Source organism: Erpetoichthys calabaricus, chromosome 12, assembly GCF_900747795.2.
Source record: "Erpetoichthys calabaricus chromosome 12, fErpCal1.3, whole genome shotgun sequence".
Lineage (NCBI taxonomy): Eukaryota > Metazoa > Chordata > Cladistia > Polypteriformes > Polypteridae > Erpetoichthys > Erpetoichthys calabaricus.
Window position 1 is genome coordinate 141,730,507 of NC_041405.2, and position 26,138 is coordinate 141,756,644.

At 42.3% G+C, this 26,138-nt stretch overlaps 4 protein-coding genes across 7 annotated transcripts in view; 2 read left to right on the forward strand and 2 right to left on the reverse strand.

Moving 5' to 3' along the window:
• Positions 1-3,265, forward strand: part of si:ch211-129c21.1 (uncharacterized protein LOC563087 homolog) — a 74,788-nt gene extending 71,523 nt beyond the window's left edge. For all 3 annotated transcript variants that reach the window (XM_028816415.2, XM_028816417.2, XM_028816416.2), the window contains exon 15: positions 91-3,265. In XM_028816415.2, the coding sequence (XP_028672248.2) occupies positions 91-857 (767 nt within the window). In that variant the 3' untranslated portion in view covers positions 858-3,265. The remainder of the gene's footprint in view (positions 1-90) is intronic.
• The window catches only part of ap3d1 (adaptor related protein complex 3 subunit delta 1), a 1,136,182-nt gene that overhangs the window by 670,910 nt on the left and 439,134 nt on the right, over positions 1-26,138 (reverse strand). The gene's annotated exons all lie outside the window — the stretch shown is intronic.
• The window catches only part of theg (theg spermatid protein), a 455,045-nt gene that overhangs the window by 374,113 nt on the left and 54,794 nt on the right, over positions 1-26,138 (forward strand). The window lies entirely within an intron of this gene.
• Positions 14,919-26,138, reverse strand: part of cactin — a 44,695-nt gene continuing 33,475 nt past the window's right edge. The window contains exons 7-10 of one of the 2 annotated variants that reach the window (XM_028816421.2): positions 20,072-20,264; positions 19,716-19,838; positions 18,897-19,207; positions 14,919-15,533 (exon numbers count right to left, since the gene is read on the reverse strand). In XM_028816421.2, coding sequence (XP_028672254.1) covers positions 15,043-15,533; positions 18,897-19,207; positions 19,716-19,838; positions 20,072-20,264 — 1,118 coding nt within the window. In that variant the 3' untranslated portion in view covers positions 14,919-15,042. Of the gene's footprint in view, positions 15,534-18,896; positions 19,211-19,715; positions 19,839-20,071; positions 20,265-26,138 lie in introns of both variants that reach the window. The other variant, XM_028816420.2, reaches the window with a different exon arrangement.

Here is a 26,138-nt window from a genome sequence, read left to right on the forward strand (position 1 = left end):
TTTATATTTTGCTGTTTGTTTAAAAGCTTTTTTAATATCTTCAGAAGTACTGTCATCTTATGTTCATGCTTTTTTTTATCTTCCACAAAGGTAATATTCAGGAGATTACACGTTCATTTGTTCCCAGCACCACTGTCCATCTAGAATGTAGCCCATTGTCTAATTTGGCAACAGTTCACTGGACGTTAAATAACAGCTCCATTCAGCCAAATGAGACTAAATACATAATCTATAATGGTGGAATATTCATACTAAACACCTCAATGGAAGATGTTGGGAGATATGTATGTTATTCTGTGGAGAAAGTGAGAGAGAGGCCGTTAAAACAGGTTATGATGGTTTACATTTTACAGCCAACGCAGCAAAACATGGATAAACCCATAAAACCATTACTTCCAGAGGTGAAGACACAAAGTCCATCTGCTGTGACTGAGGTGACCCCAAGGAACATACCAGACCACTCCTACCCAGGACAGCCCAAGATTCCAATGCCACAGACAACTAACAATATTGTATTGGTCTTAGAGGTGGCAGTTGTAGTTCTAAGCTGCCTTCTTGCAAGTTTGCTTACATATAATATATGTAAGGGCCATATACCATTATGCTGTGTGAATGTGGGCAAAAAAGGGGATCATAGTAGCCAACGGATACAACCTGATGGTATTTGTGATGTCGTACAGCAAGATATTCTACACAACAAGACTGCCAAAGAGACGATTCCACTTGTTTCGGGTTTTGCAAAAGGAGATCATGTCAACAACAACAACAAAGGACACTGCGGTGACTCACAGAAGCCTTCCATTACCTTTCCTACTCTGGATGATCTAAAATATATTGATGATGAATCTGAAATATAAACTTGAGTATAACATACAGAATATGGCAGCTATTTGTCCACATGCTTCAGTTTTTGCTTAGTACGTTTTAAATGCTTCTAAAAGAAAAGGGTTGGAAAAAAATGTGAGACACCAGAATGGAAGCACCAACAGTTTATGCAAAGCGCGGGCAGGTATGGTCCTTTACTGTAACATCTGTACTTTGATTTTGATGTGTGTGTGAATTTTATTTTACTCCAGTACTCCACATTTTCAGATTATACATAAGAAGCTCAACTTCTAAAGCTAAATGATAAATATTTCCCCACACATATTATCACATCAGTATTATGTAGAAATAAGTATCCTTGGGCGGCACAGTAGTGCAGTGGGTAGCGCTGCTGCCTCGCAGTTAGGAGACCCGGGTTCGCTTCCTGGGTCCTCCCTGCGTGGAGTTTGCATGTTCTCCCCGTGTCTGTGTGGGTTTCCTCTGGGTGCTCCGGTTTCCTCCCACAGTCCAAAGACATGCAGGTTAAGTGCATTGGCGATTCTAAATTGTCTCTTGTGTGTGTGTGCGCGCGCGTGCGCCCTGCGGTGGGCTGGCGCCCTGCCCGGGGTTTGTTTCCTGCCTTGCGCCCTGTGTTGGCTGGGATTGGCTCCAGCAGACCCCCGTGACCCTGTGTTTAGGATATAGCGGGTTGGATAATGGATGGATGGATAAGTATCCTTTCAACTTTTCCTTTTTTTATAAACAGCCCTTGTATTGTGTTTTGAAATTTGATGTTTTACTAAAATCTTACAGAAAAGAAATTAAGTTTGTGCTGTAATAATTGGCTTTGCAGTACGTATGTCCATAATTGTATTTGTTTTTTCAGTATTTTTTTTTACTACAAATGTTTAATTCTCTAAATATTGTTTTTAGATTTGACTTTTTAGCCTCATACAAAAACCCGTTCTACTTTTTAAAACATACTGTACATGTTTAATATTTTGATTTCTTACATTTCTTTTAAAAAGTATTAATGTCAAATAGTGTAATATGGGGTTTGCACCAATAAAACTGAGCACAGGTGGGCTAGCTGGGGTCTGTCCTTTGTTTGTTTTTTTTTTTTTGTAATATGTCAGGGAGATGGAGCCCGTCCCAATATCATCATCATCATCATCATCATTAAGCAGATTGATTCAGCGAGCACGTAACAAAAGCTCTAGAGCAGTGGTGCCCAATCTCAGTCCTGGGGACCCACTGTGGCTACAGGTTTTTGTTCCAACCAGATTCACAATCGGTGATAATAATCGACAACAACTGATCTCATTTAATTAGCTGGTCTTTTTTATTCTTCTCTTATTCTGCATTCAGTAAAACTACAGTATGGTTTTTACATTTATAAGAAATTTAGAAATACTTGTACTTTTTTCTAAAGCTATAAATGCTTAACTTTCTTTTGTTGTTTTCATTTTCCCCTTTTCCTGTGTAGTTTGCTACCTTCATAGTGACAATTAACAACCAGCATAGCAGACACCCAGAATGATGAAAGCTGCAATGACTTCAGTGTCAGATCCGCTAATTAGTAAATAATCAATTAAATAACCAGAACACCTGGGAAAGCAAAATGAAAATTAGGTTGAAAATAATATTAACGACTTAAACTACATATTCCTCATATAAGTGATTATTACATTTTAATAAAAATCTACCAAATTGATTTGTATTTTGTACATTGACTCAAGAACACAGAAACTGGGAAATAATAACTCACTTAATGAGGCTAAGAGTCCAATGAAAACCGGAAGTTGATTGGAACAAAAACCTGCAGCCACAGGGGGTCCCCAGGACTGAGTTTGGGAACCCCTGCTCAAGATACTAATGTTGAAATAAAAGTGTAAAAGTAATTAAACTTGGAGAGCCAACACTTAGGCTTTGGGTTGAATCCTTTTCAATAGGACCAACCTGGAGCTGAGCCAGAACTTAAAATTATGGGATGAGTATGATACGTACCTCACCAGCCTCAGTCAGCCAGGTCAGTTAAAACACTTCGTTCCAAGTATGTTTTAGACGGAGGGGCAGAGTTTCTTAGTGATTTATAAAGAAGCATAATACTATTTTAAGTAGAGTCTGTCCTTAATCATGTAAGATTTCAGGGGTTTTTATTAGGCATGTGTGCTGTACAGATGTTTCTAAGGTACTGTATATTTGATTTATTCCAGCATAACTGATGTAGGATACCATCTCTCAGTCCCCATAAGACATTTTGCTTCTCATTTATTTCTACAAGTCTTACTTTGCCATATTTTCTAAGCAGTATTGTTCTTAATTGGATTGCCTGGGGAAATGTGAAGTGCCAATGATGCTTCTGGATTGTAACATTAATAATCAGTAAGAATAGTACAACTAAAGAATGTATTAAAAATTGGTTTTATTTTTGAAAATAAAGTTTTGTTGTGTTTGGTAATGATGTTTGGGTGTCACATGTAGGTGTCTATAAGATGTTTTGTTTATTGATAGGCGCCAGGAAGACATTGGAAATTGATACAAACAGATGTTGAACAACTTGCATCAAAATTAGGCAAATTACTCCAAAACAGATACAGAATTAATCATCAAAAGAGGATGCAAAGCAATTGTGGCAGACAATTCAATAGTAAGTAAGGCAAAATAAAGCAGGCAGTTCTGGTACTGTATAAATTAAACAAGATAAAAAGTAACTAATATATTCTGGAAGAAAGCTTTCACAGGATAGCCAACCAAGATAGAATCACAATGTATGACATCGAGTAGCAGGGACTGCAAGTAAAAGGCAGAGAATACGGGAAGGTCTTCATTGTGGATCTTAATGTTAAGGCAGATGGCTCTTCATGAACAGAACTAGAAGGGGAATTCCAGAAATTGGGAGGCACAAAATCCAATAACCATTTACAGAACGTTGTGGATGAGGCTTTTGGAAACTGGAGCTGCTCGAAATCCACAGAGAAACTCAAAAGTCATCTCTGGGGAGAGTTTGCTGGTCTTGGTGTTCTAGAATGGGAGACGTGTCCAGAGTTGGCTTCTTAGTATGATGGAGAACACCAGGAGCTGGACAAATCCAATTGGGAATGACCAGAATGTCACCGGAGACTGTGGGAGTTCAAAAACCAACTTAAATAGGCAGGGAATGATGACACGTTGCACCACATGACCCCCACGTCATGTGACTGTAAACCAAGCAGTGGTACAAAACAATGACCAGAACTGCACACAGGAGTCCACATGCAGTGCCACCTCTAGAATGGCCTTAATGTCACTTGGTTTATAGTTCTGTGTTTTCATGATGTAACCTGAAAATGAAAATGTTATATGAACCCCAAAATCCTTTTCTGTAGGACATTGTCCCCTATCTTGGTATTTGTCTTTGATGTTCCTTTTACCTTCATGTAGTGTTATACGCCCAGTTCTGAAGCTTGTCTGAGTCTTTCCGAATGGCTGCCTCCTCAGTGTCTGCTGTGCCTCCAGTTTTGGTGTCATCTGTGATTTTGGTGACTTTATTAGCTACACCGGACTCTACATCACAGATATCAAAAAGGTAGCCGTCCAAGGACAGACTCGCCCCACAAGGATATTGTCCTTTTATTTTGTCTCCCATCAATTAATCAACTTGAACCAGACGAGTTCACTTTATACAACAACTACAAGATTAGACCCCATCTGATGGAGCATGCAGCACAAGTCCTGGTCCTGTCACGTCTGGATTATGTACCACTGTGTGTCACCAAGCTGCTGCAGAGGATTCCAAATGTAGCAGCACATCTGCTGCTCAATCAGCCAAGGTGGGCACAGTCATTCATCTCTTCAGGGCACTACATTGTCTCCCTGTAGTGGCACACATTAAGTTCAAATCCTTGATGCTTCTCTAGAGGGTATGCACCTCTACATATGGAGATGCTAATGGGGTGCTAGGCTCCTTCTCGACCACTCAGGGCTGCTGGTGAATGGCGTCTGGTGATGCCACCCCTGCATGGCCTCAAATCTCAATCCAGGCTTTTCCAGTGTAGCTCCTAGCTGGTGCCACAAGCTGCCCACCTCCAACTGAACTTCTTCCTCCCTCAATGGCTTTAACAAGCGTTTGAAGACTCCTGTGTTTGGTGAATTTCTGTCCACCTGATATTAGCTGTTAGGTTTTTATAATCATGGAAGTGTAACTCGCTTGTGTTGTGGTCGGAGTTCTTTACTTGTGGTGATCACGTCTCTCACCGCTTGTTCCCCAACAGTCACTCAGACTGGAGTTCACTCAATTATGTTGGCCTCTTTTTAAGTCACTTTGGATAAAAACATCTGCTAAACAAACAAACGTAAACGTAGGCCTATGTACAGTGCCCTCCATATTGTGTGCATCAAAGACACATTTCTGGATTTTCCCGTCTGCTTTACTGTTTAATCACGATGGCTGAATTGTAATTTTAAAGTGCACACTGCAGAATTTCATTTAAGGGTCTTTGCATATATTTTGGTCACACCGTGTAGAAATGACAGCACTTTTTCTATGTGGTCCCCCCATTTCAGGGCACCATAATGTTTGGACACAGCAATGGCAGGCCTATTAAAGCTGTTGTCATATTTAGGACTTTGTCGCATATCCCTGATATGCAATGACTGCCTGAAGTTTGTGATTCACAGACATCAGCAGGTGCTGGGGGGTCATTTCTGGTGATGCTCTGCCAAGCCTCCAATGCAGCCATCTTTAGCAGACTTCTCTGGATGAGTGAGGATCATCTTGGCTGACATGCTTCTTCCACTCACTGACAGAAGAGACGGGTACTGGGGGTCTGGGCCATCTGGAACACATGAAGTGATGTTAAAGCAGAAGGCACAGTGTCAACACATAGAGCCATAATGGTTTACATTCACAGAGAGCATCACTCACCTGACAGGGTCACATGCCTACGTGATGAGACTGGCAGCATAAAGGCGAGTTGGGTCCTTGGAGAGCAGTTTAGAAGGAGCCTGGAGAAGGTAAGCCATGGGAGAGCAGGACAGAGCTGCGTGTTGGCTGTGGACGCCTGTAGGTCTGAACTTTGTAACGAGATTGCTAAAGGCGGCTGACAAACCTCTGGGCAGATTAGAGCGGACGCCAGAGTGATTTTCTAAATCAGGGATAGGCCACCTTTCTTGGTGGTGGGCCAAATTGTCAATAAGGTCTCATATAGTGGGCTGACGAAAGTCTTTCCAGATTGTTTTGGCCGCCGCCTCGTAGATTTTTTACTCTCCAAGGATATCATCTAAATGATTTGAAGCCTACAACTGATCATTTTCAGCCTGTCACATTTTTCTATTAAGTGTTTAATTAAATCAAACAGTGCATGATGAACACACAGAGATGTAAATGGAAACAAGCGAGATGGAGAACTGCTGGCTCCTTTGTCATTTACATCTTGTTGCTAATAAAGAGCCATTAAAACTGTGACTGCAGCTGTTTAAGATTGAAATGAGCAATCGAGGGTGGGGAACCTTAACAAGCGAGACCACTAAAATGAAGCCTCAAAATGTCACTTGAGCAAGAAGTGCGTCATCAGCAATAATTGACTTCTCATTGAGAAACTGGGCTGGAACAAAAACCTGCAGCCCTCCAGGAGCAACATTGCCCACCTCGATCTAAAACACCCCACTAAGACAGACACTTTGGGTCGGTGCTACCAAACTCGGTCCTGGGAACCCCCTGTGGCTGCAGGATTTTGTTCCAAGCATCTGCTGTTTTTAATTGGACTCCTGGGTTTCCCAAGTTCTGTGTTTTGGGAACAATATAGAAATTAGAAAACTAAGTTTGGTTAAAAATATATATTAAAATGTACAAAGCACTTATATGGGACTAATGTATTTTATTTTTCTTTTTAATAATATTTTTATCTTGATTTTCATTCTACTTTTCTAGGTGTGCTAATTGTTTAATTATTATTTTCTAATTACTGGGCCTGACGCTGCACTAGTTGCAGTCTTTCACTATTCAGTGTTGTTTGCCTGGGTGTCTGCTCTCCTCATTTTTGATTGTCATTAATAAGATTCAATGAAGGAAGCCAACTGCACAGAGAAAGGGCAAAATAAAAAAATAAGCAACAAAAGCGAGTTAAGCATTTAAATGAATGGCAAAAGCAGAAATTTTTCTAAACTTTTCATAAATGTAAAGAGTATACAGCTGTGCTTTTCTGAATGTAGAATAAGAGAAAAAAATATACCAGCTAATTAAATGAGATCAGATTTATCAGGTGGTGTCAATGATTAGGAAGCTGGTTGGTACAAAAACCTGCAGGCACCAAAGGTCCGAGTTTGGGAAGCTCTGGCTTAGAGGAAATCAAATGCACCGCGACGCTGTTATAGAAAATGGCAGCTTCTGCACAAACTGTTAATATCAGTGAGGATGCTGGACGCCACAACAACTCATTAACTGTAAAAATGTGCATCCGTTACACCGATTCTGCTTTTACTAATTTTCATTTGTGAAAAGACCTGGGGCCTCATGTATAAACGGTGTGTACGCACAAATATGTTATGTGCAAATGTTTCTAAGCTCAAATCGCGATGTATAAAACCTAACCTTGGCGTAAAGCCACGCACATATTTACAGTAGCTCATACCCTGTAACAACCCGTAACAATATAATGGTCCACAGAATGGTCAAACTATTCCAAATACCAAAACTGCTTTAGCGTTGTTACTCTCACTGCACCTTCTTCTCCTTTCAGCTGTTCCTGTTAGGGGTTGCCTCAGCAGATCATCTTTTTCCATATTACTCTCACTGTACCACTCAGAGTATTTATATCACTGTATCTGAGTGTGAATCACAGCTCTACAGCAGTTGATCGGAAAGAGAATTATCTATATACAGCATCAAGCACACGCTGCCTCAGCCATGCTGTCTACTGAACTGCTCTCCTATGACAAACACTTCAGAGCCTTTCCTGGACGGACCTCGCGGTTCACAAACAGTTTCATCCCAAGAACTCTAAACTCACTCAATCAGTCCATCACGTGCTCCTTGAGGAACTGTTTGTACTTATAAGTACAATCACCTTACTGTAAACTTGCACTACAGTTATAATATTGAACAATCTGAGACACTTTATAAAGCACCTATTTACATATGATGACGATATTATTTTTAAGATGAAATGCAGCAAAATATGTTTTATATAGATAAAACTTTAACTTAATTTAAATAATCTATATTGTTAATAATTAAACATGTGAGGACACGGTACTGCAGCGCTAGCGAGCCCCTGGCACTCCGTTCACAGATTGTTCCTGCCTCACGTTGTATTCTTGCTGGTGCTGACGCGACACTGGAAGGATAGATGGATAGAATAATTCAACATGTACTACGAAGAAATTTCAATGTTTCTAAAAAGTTTTGAAGAAGCAGCGTTCTAAGCTTACAGATGGCTTAATGTCTATTACAGAGCTGATTGTGTGGTGATTGGGTATTTGGAGAAAGAAAAGGAAGGACAGGAATTAGAGGTTAGAACATTTGAAAGAGACAGTACTGCTGTAATAAATTATTTCATTGAAGGTCACGCACAGTGCAGCAAGCATCTTGCATGAGACATGAACAATTACTGTGCCTCCGTGTTCCCATGTTTAATAACACGCTTTAACTCCTATCATGAAAATGATATCACGTATACATCTCAGTACAGTCGACCCTTGATATACGACCGACCTGACATGCGAACAACTTGATTTACGACCAAAATTTTTGTTTTGATTTACGACCGACATCTTGCGTTACGACCTGAATGCTGTCACGTGTATCCGCTTGCGCGATTGTAAACAAACAGCCGAGAGCGTTCGTAAGCATCAGTCGGAGCCCAGATACATGTGTTTGTGGACATAATTTCCGTCAGTGCAGTGATTTATAGAATTTTTTTCCATAATTGCTAAGGAAAGAAGAGAAGGTAACGACGGTAAAGAAAGCGATCACAATCGAAACGAAGAAGGAAATTGTGCGGAAATATGAGAGTGGTGTTCGTGTGACCGATCTCGCTAATATGTACAGCATGTCGAAATCCACCATCTCGACAATTTTACAAAGAAAAGATTTGTATAAGGAGGCTCCTTCCAAACAATAACCACCTTCCATTTCATTTTCCTCCTCCTCCCTTCCTGCAGCCCAAAGATGTCAACTTAAATGGTGAGTACAGTATGAAATTGTTGTTTCTGGTAGGCTAGGCACTTTTTATAACTTTTTGGTTAGTACATTAGAAAAATATGCACATTATACAACCCTTTTTTATTATGAAAAGGTTAAGTAAGTGTTGCTGTGGGAGGTTTGGAACGCATTATGGGTATTTCCATTATTTCTTATGGGAAAAATAGTCTTGACTTACAACCAACTTGAGTTACAACCAGCCCTCGCGAACGAATTAAGTTCGTAAGTCAAGGGTCCACAGTATTTTAATTATTCAGAGAGCTGTAATATTACGAATGTAATGGAGGATTCTGTGTCCTGTCGGAGGAAGAGAAAACCCGGAAGCACGTAGTGACTCACACACATAGAGCACATAGAAGATCAAATACAAAACAAAGCATGTAACGTGCTACTTTAGTTACGATGGGATTTGAGGAACTAGTAAATTAAACGATTTTTAAAGATGAAGTTTATGATGTTCTACTTTAATGACAAAATAAACAACGTGATTAAAGTGGAAATTGAGATTAAAGTTGACATTTCGTGCTTTATTCCCCACTGTGTGCCTATTTTTATTTTTTTTTTCTCTGTACCCTAATAAGCTTTCATATGACACTCAGACGGTGGGCTACGACTCGCCTTTTCACGGCCACTTTGATATCTGACAACGTCTTTTTTATTTCGGTCACTGTGCGACTTTGTGAACTTGAGCTTTCGAGTTTCTCCGACACGCTATGTCACTCGATCAACTTCCTTTTGTTGCTTATATAACTGTTTAAACCAACAAATAGTACGTTTTTCTTTGCCTCCATTTCTTCTTCTCCAATTCTTCTATTTTTCCTTGTACTTTTGCCATTGTCTTTTCGCAGAAGGCTGTGCTTAAGGGCTATTTATATTGATGTGCATATTCAAAGAGGCATAATTCTGGGAGGAGTTGGGGAGGGACAGCAGGTGCGTGATGATACACGTGACCGCATTCAGGTCGTAACGCAAGATGTCGGTCATAAATCAAAACAAAAATTTTGGTCGTAAATCAAGTTGTTCGCATGTCAGGCCGGTCGTATATCAAGGGTCGACTGTACTGAGATGTATACGTGATATCATTTTCATGATAGGAGTTAAAGCATGTTATTAAACATGGGAACACGGAGGCACAGTGATTGTTCATGTCTCACGCAAGATGCTTGCTGCGCTGTGCGTGACCTTCAATGAAATAATTTATCACAGCAGTGCTGTCTCTTTCAAATGTACTAACCTCCAATTCCTGTCCTTCCTTTTCTTTCTCCAAGTAACCAATCACCACACAATCAGCTCTGTAATAGACGTTAAGCCATCTGTAAGCTTAGAACGCTGCCTCTTCAAAACTTTTTAGAAACATTGAAATATCTTCGTAGTACATGTTGAATTATTCTATCCATCTATCCTTCCAGTGTCGCGTCAGCACCAGCAAGAATACAACGTGAGGCAGGAACAATCTGTGAACGGAGTGCCAGGGGCTCGCTAGCGCAGCGACACCGTGTCCTCACATGTTTAATTATTAACAATATAGATTATTTAAATGAAGTTATAGTTTTATCTGTATAATATAATCAACATATTTTGCTGCATTTCATCTTAAAAATGATATCGTCATCATATGTAAATACGCGCTTTATAAAGTGTCTCAGATTGTGCAATATTATAACTGTAGTGCAAGTTTACAGTGAGGTAATTGTACTTATAAGTCCAAACAGTTCTACAAGGAGCACTTGATGGACTGATTGAGTGCATTTAGAGTTCTTGGGATGAAACTGTTTCTGAACTGCGAGTTCCGTACAGGAAAAGCTCTGAAGCGTTTGTCATATGAGAGCAGTTCAATAGACAGCATGGCTGAGGCAGCGTGTGTTTGATGCTGTATACCGATAATTCTCTTTCTGATCAGCTGCTGTAGAGCTGTGATTCCCCACTCAGATACAGTGATATAAATACTCTGAGTGGTGCAGTGCGAGTAATATGGAAAAAGATGATCTGCTGAGGCAACCCCTAACGGGAGCAGCTGAAAGGAGAAGAAGGTGCAGTGAGAGTAACAATGCTAAAGCAGTTATGGTATTTGGAATAGTTTGACCATTCTGTGGACCATTATATTGTTACAGGTTAATTACAAGCAGATGCCTTAAACTAATAAACAATATGCAGTTAGTTTCAGTGTATTTGATAAAGCCGTGTCAGGTATGTGGATCTAAAAACAAAAGGGTACCCACACAGGAACAGTAGCACTGCTTTGACGCTGGGTGCCGCCAGTTTGCAAAACCGAGCGGAGAACTTGCATACGCCATGGTATGAGGTACAGTGGAAATGTGCGTGGCTTTATGCCAAGTTTAGGTTTTATACATTGCGATTTGAGCGTGGAAACATTCGCACATAACATTCTTGTGCGTACGCACCGTTTATACGTGAGGCCCCTGCTCACTAGTGCATGTGCTGCCAGATGATGATGGCCTGTGAGGCCGGTAATGAACAGCTTTAATAAACGTATCGAGTTCAGCATTACACTGGAGCTCAATTACTACTAACAGCGACTGTCCACATTAACAGCAAAAGGAGACAAAAAATATTGTAACATCTGTCTCACGGTTTCCGGAAAGGGAAATTCAAATTCACGACAGAGAACCCCTAGAAATAGATCCTAAATAATTGGATTTGAGGGAATTTTTTTTTTAAACTCGCCTTTTTCTTTCCTTCGTATCACACGTCTCCAGTCACACAGTCAGTCACTCGGTCAGTCGTCACTCTGCCATTTTGTGTCATTGTGTGTCCCCCTCTGGACAAGGACCAGAGAAAGCAAAGGAGAGAGGTGTCTGAGGAGAGCAGAAACAAAACGATACACAAGCATGTGAAAGGCAAAGGCTAGACGACCATCTTCAAGCAGCTTGATGCTCCTATGACAACAGTTGCTAATAATATTAAGAGATTTAAGGTCCATGGGACTGTAGCCAACCTCCCTGGATGCAGCCACAAGAGGACAATCACCCCCAGAATGGGCAGAACGATAGTGAGAATGGAAAACAAAAAGCCAAGGCCAACAAACTGAAGAGATACAAGCTGAACTCCAAGGTCAAGGTCCATCAGTGTCTGATCACACCATCCATGGCTTTCTGAGTGACAGTGGGCTCAATTGAAGAAGACCCAGGAGGACTCCACTGTTGAACGGAAAATATAAAAAAGCCAGAGCGGAATTTGCTCAAATGCTTCCTGACAGGCCACAATGCTTCTGAGAAAACGTACTTTGGACAGCTGAGACAGGACTGGAACTTTATGACAAGTCACGTCAGCTGAGTCTGAGCAGGGAACCAATGAAATCTCAGGACATTGAGGAGTGAAACGTACTGCGAAGTGTTAGAAAGCTCAACCGCAGGTGATGGGACCCAAAACACACAACAAGCTAAAAGTACCCAAGAGTGGCTGAGGACAAAACAATGGACTGAACTGAAGTGTCCGTCGATGAGCCCTTCATTTGAATCCAATCAAACAACTTAAGAAAGAACTGAACCGTGCAGCCTGGAGAAGACCCCTTCAAACCTGACACAGCTGGAGCAGTTTGCTCAGGACGAGTGGGGCAGACGTCTCACTGAGAGCTCCAGGAGTCACTTGTTTGCAGTGACGGCCTCTAAACGTTATGGAAGAAAATATTAGGTGAAGGGTCCCATCATTTTTGTCACCACCATTTTCATTTGTGTTACTGTTTGAAATATTCTGTTGAATCAAAAACTCTAAAGCATTCAAGTCTAAGTTGTGTTAAGTATGGGATAAACAATGATGGGTGCTGATGACTATTGTAAGTTTCAGGTTATCTCAGAGTCAACTGTAGATTCTTTTTTTGTCGTTGAGGGGTCCCAACAAATTTGTCCATTGTGTTTGGAGAAAAAAAATGCAGCCGTTAAGACAATGGCAGGCAGGTTAAGCCCCAGACTGTCCATATTCAGATGGCAGAGGGTCGGGTTATCGAGGTTCTCATCACGCCGGACACCAGCCAACTGTCAGCGTCACCTTGTTAAGAACCCCTGATGAGGGTCATTAGATATTTGTAGACGCCTACGGGCTGCTTGCACCGGTGCCATTAGTCAGATGCTGCCCACCCTGTTCTTGATCATTTGATGTAGGAAGCGAGTGCTTGAAGGGGAATCTCATCCTCTGCGTCAGACCATGCCAGGCCAGTCATGCAGCAGCCCTGGAGCTTTAATCCTGGTTTTAATGCACATGTTTAATCCCCAAAGTTTGGGCAATGTTTTCACTATTTATTGGATGAATATTTTTAAGAAATGTTTTATGACTTTGGATATGAGGACCTACCTTTTGTGATGACCAACTCACCAAATTACTAATCCCCAATGTTAGACTAGGGGCCGGTTTATAGCATATGCATCATGGCTGCCACGCGTTCCCAGCATTCATTTGACGAGTCCTCTGAGCAAGTCGTCAGAAATTAACGTGATGCGTACAAAAGTTGCAGTACCAGTAAAAAGTCGGGGGGCGCAGTGTGATCAAATCGGAACGTGACGTCAGAGTCTCCGTTTACTATCAACATGTGACAGACAGCCGTTGTGCAGCTCCTACGGGATTGATGTGCTGCTTCAAAGTTTGGTGAAGCAAAATACCAACATACAAATGAAAAAAAGTGGTGCCTTTATATTCAAGCGTCGCATATTCCCCAACATAATGACACGATACATTTTAAAGGTCTCGCCTATCACCTTCTTTGCCATCCTTTTTTTGCACCTTCACAATACCAACAGAATGTACGCTGGCACATCTGAGCCACAGAGAAAAAAAAATTTAAGGGCACAATGAAAAGGCGTATTCTATGATTAAAGTGGACATTTCGGCTTTAATCTCGAAATTTCCACTTTATTCCCATAGTTTATTTTATCACTAAAGTAGACGTCATCTTAAAACCGACCCAGTTGTTAATCGCTACCTGTTGCTGGGGCTTCCTCCTGACCTGATAGCAGCAATCGCCACACAGAACACGTCACATTTCTGATATTCCAGCTCTCTGCACATTTAGAATCCTTAGATTTATACTTGATATCACTTTCATGATGAAATGCATTAAAGTATGTATGTTACATTTCACAGCTAAATAGTTAACTTCATTTAAATAATGAACACTGTTAATAATTACACATGTAGGGGTGGCATGGTGGCAGAGCGGTAGCACTGCTGTCTCACAGGGAGTCACGTCTCTGGTGTTCCCTACCTGGAGTTTGCATGTTTCCCTGGAGGGTTTCCACCGTGTGCTCCTGTTTCCTTCCAAAGACACGAAGGTTTAGGGATCTGATGACACTAAAATGACGGCAGCGTATGTGTGTGCTTGTGCTCACCCTGTGATGAGCTGATGCCCTGTCCAGGGATTGTTTCCGCCTCGTGCCCAGTGTTAGCTGGAATGGGCACATCCCTGGACTGATGGATGTAATCATTAAACATCCTTTTCAGAGATATTGTGGCAAGGTGTCCTCAGAATTTAATGGATGTTTCAGGTAATTCACAACACAGCGAAGCCGAACCTGTTCTCACCGTGATGATATCTCGCACTGCCACCTGGTGGAATCTTCCAGATTTAGGTAAAGTACGAGTGAAAGTGTAAACAGCACACCGCTTATGTAGGAGTAGCGTCCGCTAGAGCAGACGTCACGTCACGTGAAGTATAAACCCAGCCTAAGGGTGACAATGCAGTATATTTTTAGTGTTCCATTCTGTTTGAGTCGCTCTGCGCCCCACTCCCCTTAGATCAGACCGATTATGCTTTGCAGACCACCCTGTTGCCTTTCGTCTCCTCTACCAGAAACACACACACATATCAGGCTTTTCCTTCATTAAATATTTAAGTAACGCCAATTTGCCTGGAATGCTGTAACAGGAACATTCAGCTAAAGCTTAGAAACTCGGCAGACATCCATTTTAATGAAGGTCTTGGTTTAAAAAGTTGCACTTTTTTATTTAATAAAGAGGAAAAATATCTGTACATCAAAGGAACCAAACTTCTCAAGTCCAGGCCCAAACAGAGAGCGTCAATGACCTGAATGGCCACCCGCCCCTGGCTACCTCCTGTACCGGTATCTCTTGAAGTGAAACCACAGCTGAAAGATGCCGTTTGCAAACTGGCAGCGGAAGCCATGCCGGTGGGAGTATTCCCACTCCCGGTTGACTATCTTGAATGCAATGTCCTCGTAGGGAGGCCCGGCGTGAAAACGCAGAACTGCAAAGTCTTTGTTATCTGCACAAGGCTCCAGGAAGTACTGAGGGGTGGAGCGCTTGTCGATGAGGTCCGGGTAGAAGATATTGAACTTGTAGCCCTGCACAATCTTGGGGGGCGGGTTGTCAAAATCATAATGGGTCTGGTTGTATTTGTTCCATTCAAACCCTGTGTGCACACGATTAAAAAAGCGCGGCTTGCGTGGCCGGTATTTGTCTGCCCACAGGTAGACCTTCCCAGAGAGGGGCATCTCCACGCTGAACTGGGCCTCGTCTCCTCCCATTCCTTCCTTGGCCCTGCGCACAAAGGCATCTTCAGCACTCTCGCTGGCGTCACCTGTCAAGGCAGAAGAAGACAGCAGTGAACGTCAGGCAGCAGGGCCACACTGGGCCGTTCCAAATGCAACATTTCATTTCATGCTTTATAAAATATCTTTAAAGTTCATCAGAGTTATGGAGTCATTACAAACGCATTCCCCCTCACAGAAATGTACGTATGCGAGGATTATAACTGCAGCTTTTTATAGGAGACGTTACTATGCTGGGTACCACTTTAGTGTAGGAAATGCAAAAAATGCAACTAATAATCATTTACCGTAACACACACTTCTTTAGGTCTTCATTACACTTACAAAGCATCACTGAAGTGTTTGCTCATCCCGACTAACCAAACGTCACGATGCCGTGCTTGGAGCGAACTGAACTGACACACGTCTCTCTCTTTGGTTATTTAGCACAAGAGCCGCGAATCCTTCATATTAACAACTCATTTTACCATCATGACAATCCGCCGCACGGCACATAAATGAATAACCGACATACTGATGTTTTCCAAGTGTTATGAAGACCTAAAGCCGCCATTGTTAAGATCTTGTCACATAAAGGACTGATGGAGGCATTTTTGCATCACTAAAGTGTTTAACTGTATGGAAAAAATCAAGACTTGCACAGATGGTCAACCCTTCATCTCACTTTAGCTGGAAGAATTAACGTTATTAAGATGAATATCCTTCCTAAGCTTCTCTTTTTATTTCAGAACATTCCAATATACAGTGATCCCTCGCTATATCGCACTTCGCCTTTCGCGGCTTCACTCCATCGCGGATTTTATATGTAAGCATATTTAAATATATATCGCGGATTTTTTGCTGGTTCGCGGATTTCTGCGGACAATGGGTCTTTTAATTTCTGGTACATGCTTCCTCAGTTGGTTTGCCCAGTTGATTTCATACAAGGGACGCTATTGGCAGATGGCTGAGAAGCTACCCAACTTACTTTTCTCTCTCTCTTGCGCTGACTTTCTCTGATCCTGACGTAGGGGGTGTGAGCAGGGGGGCTGTTCGCACACCTAGACGATACGGACGCTCGTCTAAAAATGCTGAAAGATTATCTTCACGTTGCTATCTTTTGTGCAGCTGCTTCCTGAAACGACATGCTGCACGGTGCTTCGCATACTTAAAAGCTCGAAGGGCACGTATTAATTTTTGATTGAAAAACAAACTCTGTCTCTCTCTATCTCTCTCTCTTTGTCTGCTCCTGACGGAGGGGGTGTGAGCTGCCGCCTTCAACTGCTTTGTGCCGTGGTGCTTGCATACTTAAAAGCCAAACAGCCCTATTGATTTGTTTGCTAGAGATTGTTTTCTCTATCTATGTGACATTCTGTGCTCCTGACACGCACTCCTTTGAAGAGGAAGATATGTTTGCATTCTTTTAATTGTGAGACTGAACTGTCATCTCTGTCTTGTCATGGAGCACAGTTTAAACTTTTGAAAAAGAGACAAATGTTTGTTTGCAGTGTTTGAATAACGTTCCTGTCTCTCTACAACCTCCTGTGTTTCTGCGCAAATCTGTGACCCAAGCATGACAATATAAAAATAACCATATAAACATATGGTTTCTACTTTGCGGATTTTCTTATTTCGTGGGTGGCTCTGGAACGCAACCCCCGCGATGGAGGAGGGATTACTGTACATCAATAGATCATTTTTAAAGAAATTAGACTCAACCATAACCTCATTAATTTGGAATTCAAAACATCCACGTATCCAAAGGGCGACCTTACAAAGACCTAAGCAGAAGGTGGCATGGCTCTACCTAACTTTCAGTTTTATTACTGGGCAGCAAACATACAAACTATTAAAACCTGAACACAAATAGATGAACACACACAGGCTTGGTCCGCAATAGAAATAAAATCCTGCAGTACTTCTTTATATTCCTTGCTTTGCACCCCAATAAATACAAGTTATCGCCAATATACTAACAACCCAACTGTGCTTCACTCAATTAGAATATGGAACCAACTTTAATATGGAGCAGCTTTCATCGGTGGCCCCTCTGCATGAGAACCACCTTTTCCCACCCTCTCAAACATATGCAGTGTTTAATGTCTGGAAAACATTTGGGATTAAATCACTTAGAGATCTGTACATAGACAATGTCTTTGCATCCTACGAACAATTACTATCCAAATTTAACTTTCCAGCAACACATTTCTTTCACTATCTTCAAATATGAAACTTTGTTAAACAGAACCTGCCCGATTTTCCTCACCTCCCACATCCCTCTATTACTGGAAAAAATACTGCTCAGTCTCGAGGACTCAGACAGCATCTCCGTAATATAGAAAACCATTTTACCGTCCCTGCCTTTCAAAGATCCAAGAGGACACGGGAAAAGGATCTCTCACTCAACATCTCAGAAAAGGAGTGGAAGGTAGCAATGCAGAGAATTCACTCGAACTCCATATGTGCAAAGCATACAATCACTCAACTTAAAATCTTTTATCAAGCGCATCTGTCATTTAAAATTGTCCAAAATGTTTCCAGGGTAAAAAACAACCTGAGAACATTACGATCGAGCTCCAGCCTCACTGGGCCTGCACCAAATTAACATAATTTTGGACCAAGATTTTTAATTGCCTTTCAGACAACCTCGGTGTCACAATCCACCTAATCCACTAACAGCTGTGTTTGGTGGGCTCACAGAGGGGCTTAAAGTGGAGAAGGACAAACTGTGATTGTCTTTACTTCACTATTGGCACGTAGTCTTATTTTGCTCAGCTGGAAGAATCCTAACTCTCCTATTCCAAGTCAGTTGGTAACTGATGCTTTATATTATTTGAAACTGGAAAAAATCAAATTCTCACTTAGAAATCTGTGCAGAACTTTTTCAAAACATGGCAGGATCTCATCAATAACATTTTAGAATAAGCATTTAAAGCACTGAGGAAGCAGGTTCTCTCCCCTCTTTTACTCCATGTATCTTTATTCATTTATTAATTTATCTAATTATTTATTTTTACTAGCTTCAAGTTTTACTATAACCACTTCAACCCAAGTTGGGTGCAGGTGTCAACATTCTTGCAAAGGACTTCCGTCTGAAGTTGAGATGTTGACGTGTTTGCCACTAAAAACTGACAGACGTCAGAGCTAGAGATGTAGCTCTCCTTAGTGAATGATCTCAAATTCAAGTCCAGGAACAAGAATCAGCTAAGAATTGTACAATTCTGACCCTGGACTGCTCAGTTTTGACTCTGACTTCAAGTCCAGCTCCCCAGCCCTGAAGTTCGCCACTAACCACAATGAACTGGTGGGGTTCATGAAGTCAACTGCCGTTTTTCGGTCACCTGTGTGGGAAGTAATCTCAAATTCCATTCCTTTCATACACTGCTCTCCTGCCATGTGCTGCTTCTCCTTACCTGTCACCTGTAACTGCTTGCGTGCCAGCTGTAGACGGTGCAGATCTTCTTCTGGCTCCACCACATGAGTGTCGAGGGGCAGCTCAGACTGCTGCAGTAGGCTGGGACTGTAACGCCCAGAGTCATAGTCATCAAGGCTCTGCTGGATGAGGTCTTCCTCTGTCAAAACCACCTCATTGTCACCCAGTTGCTGCTCTGCCTCATTCTCGGCCTCTGCCCCGCCACTCACAGATGGCTGCTCGCTCTCCTGCTTCACGTCCTCTAGGTCTAAGGAGCTCCCCTTGGTCGAGGAGTCATCACTGCTGGGAGATCTGCTGCAGAGTGAAGATTTCAGAAATTATTCCATGTTTTCTGTATTAGTGTCCTAAAGAACCAAAAATTGGAGACCTGCTGCAAACATGGAAGACACATTGCCAACTGGCCACATCCCAGTGGTAACAGTAATGGGGACGTAACGTCAGAATCCATCTACGCTACTCAGTTTGGAATTGCTTTGTTGTACAGGTGGGTTAAACTAATCCCTATTTTGTATTTGTGTGCATTGTGTATTTTGTCAAAATGTGTTCACTTGTTACAGTGCTCTGACCCTGTACTCTGTGAAGAGTATTATACAAATATACATTGATTTGACAACAAGCATTCACTTTGTCAGACAGTTTTCACACACAGTTCGTCCCACAGCTAATTATCTTTCACTATTAACCATTTGTTTTTTAATGAGTGATCCACACTTTTGAGAACAGCTGCCAACACAGCCTCAAGGGCTTTCAGTTAAGCTGTCACCACGAGGCCAGCTCCCTCATACCACAGCAGACTCACCTCCCCTCTGATGACGGAGACTCCTGGCTGACGATAGGGAATAGCGGCTCACTCTCCACTCCCTGCTCCTTCTTCAGCTTGTACAGTTTCTGGCGCAAAACGTCCTGGTGACGCTCCCGCAACCTAAGGAGGATAAAAACATACAAAATGAGGGCGCTGTATAAATGTGAATGGAATTCCCAAACTCGCTGCTGCTTTAGTGCCGTGGCCTCCTGCTAAGCAGCCATCCATACTAGGCACACATACATAACTAACACTTATGACAACAAATACTGTTGCTCCACATACTTTGATGCCATGACCCCACCATACTGTCAAGTCTGCCTGGTGAAATACATTTGGGACTGGACACCCACCTTGCCCGTGCCATATAAACCTTGACTTGCTGGAGAAGACTCTCCCAGTAGCCAATGTCCAGGTTGGAGCCTCCTGCCCGAATCTTACACTCAATGTTCTGATGTAATGCCTGCAACTGGTTGAAAGTCTTGCCCTTAAAGATCCCCTGAACATCAGTGGTGACTGAAGTGTTGATGCCTTCTCGACGATCACCTGCAGATCAGAAAGAAACAAGGCCTGCATGAACAGCCAGCACTCCAGTTTCTCCACATTCATTATATTCAGCATGTTAGCCGAATCTTAAATACACACGGAGTCAACCGCTCCAATGAACTCGCCTGAAATCAAGACTTAAACAGACGTGTAATTGTCTTATGTAATACGCTACCGTGGCTGTCTGTTTGTCTGTCCAGGATTTTAAATCACCTGTAGCCCCCAAACCGTTTGAACTACTGACCGGAAATGTGGTACACATACACTACGTGACGTCTACTGTCCGCTTCCAGGGAGATGATTGACCTCCAAGGGTATTCCTCTTTTTATTTTTATTTTATTGTAGAATCAACTCTCAGCAGCGGCCAGCAGGGCGGTGCATGTGTACGGGCGCCGTTCTCATCCCTACCACCTTTGCCATCATTTCCCCTACCTCTTCATATCTTAAATCATTCTTGAGGCAGATTGAAACTTAAGTGCCAGCTTAAGTGAAAAATGAAGGAAAACGTACTAAGTAATTAAAACACAAACTCTGACTTATTCAGTTGTAACGCGAAAAGTTGCCGACGGAAGAAGAGAAGAAGCGGGCCACCAGGGTAGAGAACAGAAGAACTGCTCAGGAAGCAACAAGCGCATCAACCTCTGAGCAAACAAACGTACAGAGAAACGGGATGAAAACTAGGAACTACACTCAAGTCAAGCGTATTCACTGCACGTTAATCGTGTATTACGCCGTTACTGCTTTTCAGATAATACTGTTGGAATGCTCAAGATACTCCTAAAACAATTCTGGAACTGCAGATATGAAACAAAGACTTAAGAGTTTGATTTGGATTAGATGTTAGCATAAATACTGCTATTCCAGACTCAGTGTTCCTCCATGCAAATTAAGATCATTCCCCAATTTTGAATACTTCTCCATTGATTTTCAGACGTAGCTTTCATTTACATAATCTTAGCAAGTTGGAGGCAGTTGGTGGCACAATCCTGCGAAGACAGTCACCTAATGTGACATACCTAGCAGCTCACTGTGATTAACTCTTTCAGGGCTGATGTCAACTTTTGTTAAAAGGAGGAGTTGACTATGGTAATCAACTGTAAACTGTGACAAAACCAACCGTTACATTTTAGTTGGACACTCGTTGCTAGAAGGAAAGTTAGATTCATTGGTTTGACCGAGATTCCCTGCGCTCTCGTGAGTAGCAAGGTGCACACAATGGCAAAAATGGCACTGAAATCTGGCAAAAGGTCAAAGTGAACGCGTAAAGCAAAATACTCTGTGGATGACGCTTTGCCCATTATCTCTGAATTGGACTAGGACTTGTCGGACTCGAAAACGAATGTGAGGTTCCAGCTTCAGCTGATCGGTGCCCAGCTAATCATGGTACTGACAGTGTTCGCCAGAGAGGACTGCCACTTAACAATGATAAAAGGTAGAAAAAAGATTATAATGCACTGCTACCGTGACCACTGCTGATGTCCCAGGCACGCGAAGACAGCCTGGCAGCAAGCCTGACGCACATTCTTGGCAAACTGGCAGCCACAGCATGCAGCAACAGATGTTTTATGTTGATTTCTGAATGAAACCATTGTTTTTTGGAAAATATATTCAGCCCTCAAAGAGTTAAGACAGAGGGGCAACTCAGTCGTAGTGAGTCACATGGGCGCTGTGTGCTGGAGAGGCGATAACCAATGAACACACCAAGAGTACAATGCATTTAATGCAGCGATGAGGAATAAGGAATGTGGGTGTTTTGAACCTCACAAACAGACAAAAGGCTCAGCTTTCTGATGTCTCCTGTTTTATGTACTAAAACAGAACGGAAAAAAGAAATAAAGGGCCGAGACTGCGGCTGAACTTGCTGCAGCTGTTAACCCTCCATCAGGCAGCACGAGGGTTTTTGGCCTAAACAACAGAGAGGCTTGTCTGTCTGATGCCTCCTGTGTTACATACCATAACAGAATGGAAAAAAGAAACAAGGGGCCGAGAGTGTTGCTGATCTCGCTCGAGCTATTAACCCTTTGTTAAACATCGATTCCATCAGGCAGTCTGGTATTAACTGTTGGAGAAAGAGGCAACGACGATTGTGCGGGGTTGTCAGCATGTGATCACGACAAATGTGACATTACCAGTAATTTTCAGTCGTTTAAACTGACATGGTCCAGCAATGCGATATAAGACTTATGAATGAAGGATCCGAAGCAGTCTTATCAGATGGCCACACAAATGCGCTGCCAAATCACACGCTAACATGCTTAGCAAATCTCCAGTACAAACCGTTTATGGTTACTGTACTATAATTATAGTAGGTACTGTGGGCCTGTAGTTAGTTAAAAAGATCATACAGGGATTATATAAATGAGTACATCACATTGGCTGAGTGAATGTACGATAAAAACTCCCTCACCACACATCTTTAGGTAACACCGGTGTTGCTGTAATCACCAAAACTAAGTCTATGAAATGAAAGGAAACTGCTGAGACTTTGTAGGCCAAACTCTGAAGTACAGCAGTGTATACGCCAGCCATTATGCTTAGACTGACTATGTGCATCAGTTTATAATGAAAATGATCTGGAAGTGGGCAAACTTTCAACACTACTACTTACTAATATTTACAGTTCACAGAAAAAAAAGTCTTTGCAAGTCCATCTTCCATAATTTAAGAATGAAGTCGTGTTTTTTAATGATATGGAACAAAACCACAGTAAGACTGTTCCTTAAGAGCCAGAAGAGACAAGAGTTTAGCATTCATCCAGCTTAATGTGTGGGCTTTGCAAAGAGTTTTTTCACTTAGCACTTTCCAATCCCAAATATTCCCATCCAAGGTGGCAGGGATGTCAAGTGCCTATCCCAGCAGAATCGAGAACAAATCATGGAGCAACCCAATTTAGAAAAACCATGCATCCTACGAACAATTATACTCCAAATTGAACTTTCCAGCAACACAAGTCTTTCACTACCTTCAAATTAAAAAACTTTGTTAAACAGAACCTGCCCAATTTCCCTCACCTCCCACCTACTTGTAATAAATATTGCTCAGTCCTGAGGACTCAGACAGCATCTCCTTAATATATAAAACATTTTACAGTCCCTGCCTTTCAAAGATCCCAGAGGACAATGGGAAAAGGATCTCTCACTCAACATGTCAGAAAAGGAGTGGAAGGTAGCAGTGCACAGAATTCACTCAAGCCCCATATGCACAAAGCTTAGAATTATTCAACTCAAAATTATATAAATCGAGCACATCTCTCTCGTTTAAAATTGTCCAAAATGTTTGCAGGGTAACGCTACAATTGCGCTCCAGCCTCACTAGGCCACGTTTTGGGCCTGCACCAAACTATCAACATGCTGGACCAAAATCTTTAAATGCCCCTCAGACAGCCTCGGTGACACAATCCCCCTAATCCACTAACAGCTGTGTTTGGTGGTCTTACAGAGGGGCTTAAAGTGGAGAAGGACAAACAAACTGTGATTGTCTTTACTTCACTATTGGCACGTAGACGTATCTTGGCTCAATTAGAAGAATCCTATCTCTCCTCTTTTAAGTCAGTGAGTAACTGATGTTTAATATTATTTGAAACTGGAAAAAATCAAATTCTCACTTAGAGGATCTGAGCAAAACTTTTTCAAAACCTGGAAGGATCTCATCAATAACATTTTAGAATAAGCATTTAAAGCACTGAGGAAGCAGATTCTCTCCCCTCTTTTACTCCATGTATCTTTATTCATGGCGGCACGGTGGCGCAGTGCTAGCGCTGCTGCCTCACAGTTCGGAGACCCGGGTTCACTTCCCGGGTCCTCCCTGCGTGGAGTTTGCATGTTCTCCCCGTGTCTGCGTGGGTTTCCTCCCACAGTCCAAAGACATGCAGGTTAGGTGGATTGGCGATTCTAAATTGGCCTTAGTGTGTGCTTGGTGTGTTTGTGTGTGTCCTGCGGTGGGTTGGCACCCTGCCTGGGATTGTTTCCTGCCTTGTGCCCTGTGTTGGCTGGGATTGGCTCCAGCAGACCCCCGTGACCCTGTGTTCGGATTCAGCGGGTTAGATAATGGATGGATGGATGGATCTTTATTCATTTACTAGACAAAGAGCCCATTTCGATAATATAAGATGAAACAGGCATGAGTGGAATAGTAATAAGTATAAGCACCACAAACCTGATATAGGTGTATTGAATGAATGCGTAATTAGGCCTCGAGCTGTAGTCAAAATCGCCTTTCAGGCCTCTAGAGCTTTAATCGAAGTGGCCTTTCTCTTTGAATTTTTGCGGCCATAAATCTGCCACCTGCCGCTATGTCGGGGTTGGATGTCGGTCGAAGTCCCTTTCTCTTTGAATTTTCGTGGCCGTAAATCCGCCGCCTGCCGCGATGTCGGTCTCGTAAGGTTTTTCGGGCAGCTGCGCAGAAGGCGACTGTGCATTCGGTTTCGGACGGACGTGAGTGAGTGAGGAGGCTGGCGAATTATGTATTAAGATTAATTTATCTATTGTCACACAAGTGTGAATAGGAGACAGCTGAAGGGCTTGGAGAAGAATGGTAACACATCTGCCCAGGGGATGGTGGGGTGCACTAATGCTCTTTCTGAGTTCCCTGCAGACCTTTCCCGGAAAATCCTACCAGGAGCCACTGCCTCGACTTAAGACACGCCACTTCCGGTCCCGGCCCCGAGGACGACATCACTTCTGGTCCCGAGGGCGACATCACTTCCCCCAGACTTCCTATAAAGCCTCACTCCTTTCCCCTGGACTTCAGTTCTGTTTTGGACTCTTGTCTTGTTAACTTGACTTAACCTCAAACATTTACTTTTTGCAGCCAGGATACAGAATTACACGGGTGGCTGCCCTAAACCTTTTCCATGTCTTGTGTCTCTTCATATCACACTATTTACTTATTTTTACTAGCTTCAAGTTTTACTCTGCTGGCCTAGCTCTCCTTCTCAGGTTGAGGGTTGATTTGTTTCCATCCTTTTTTTGTAAAACTTAAGTTATTTGTATGGAATGTTATTTGATTTTAATAAAATCAATAAAAAAAAAAAAGAAAACCCATGCAGAAATGGAAGAATGTGCTAATTCTGCATAGTCAGTGACCAGTTGTGGGACTGACACTCAATATGAGGCAACAATGCTGAGCACTGTATTATTGTGCCGTCCTAAAATAAAGAATAAAGTGAAGCTACATCAACAGGTTACATGTTTCACTATCACCATTTCTAGAGTTTTCTTCTGTCGGGAGCTTTCCCTTCAGTCACTGGCACTAATTTCGTCTGCTATTGAAGAGCTCACCTCCACACTGATGGATAGTAAGTGGATGCTAGGAGATTAACAGGTAGCAACACGCATAGGCTGAATTCCAAACCGCTCCCGGCCCCCTTCACGATGTGCAAGCTTTGTGTGGTGATATATGGATGTTGGCAAAGGAGGTGGGATGAAAGGTAATAAAATGACTAATATGGGTATTTCAACTGATAGCATTAGAGAGTGCTGAAAACCAAATATGCAGGGTCATTCCTTCAGGCACTATCTGGAACTCATGAACGTATACAATGATTGGGATGCAGACGGACTGCTATTTTAAAAACTATGTCCAAAGACTTAGCTCTTACCTCACCACCACAGTCCAATACAGCTATCAGTAATTGTTCTTGCTGACTGCTTGGAATATCTCGTGATCATCAACTTATGAGCAAGACCATAAGATCTCTGAACTCCTCCACTTGGGACAGCTAATCCCCTTTAACCTGCCAGGAGTAGGTTATTGTTTTCCAGGAGAGGCCCATGACCTCAGATTTGAAGGTGTCAGGTCTTAGCCCGGCTACACCACACTCAGCTAAGAAATGCTGCAGTGCTCTTGCAGTTGCAGTTTAAAGGGGCTGCTTG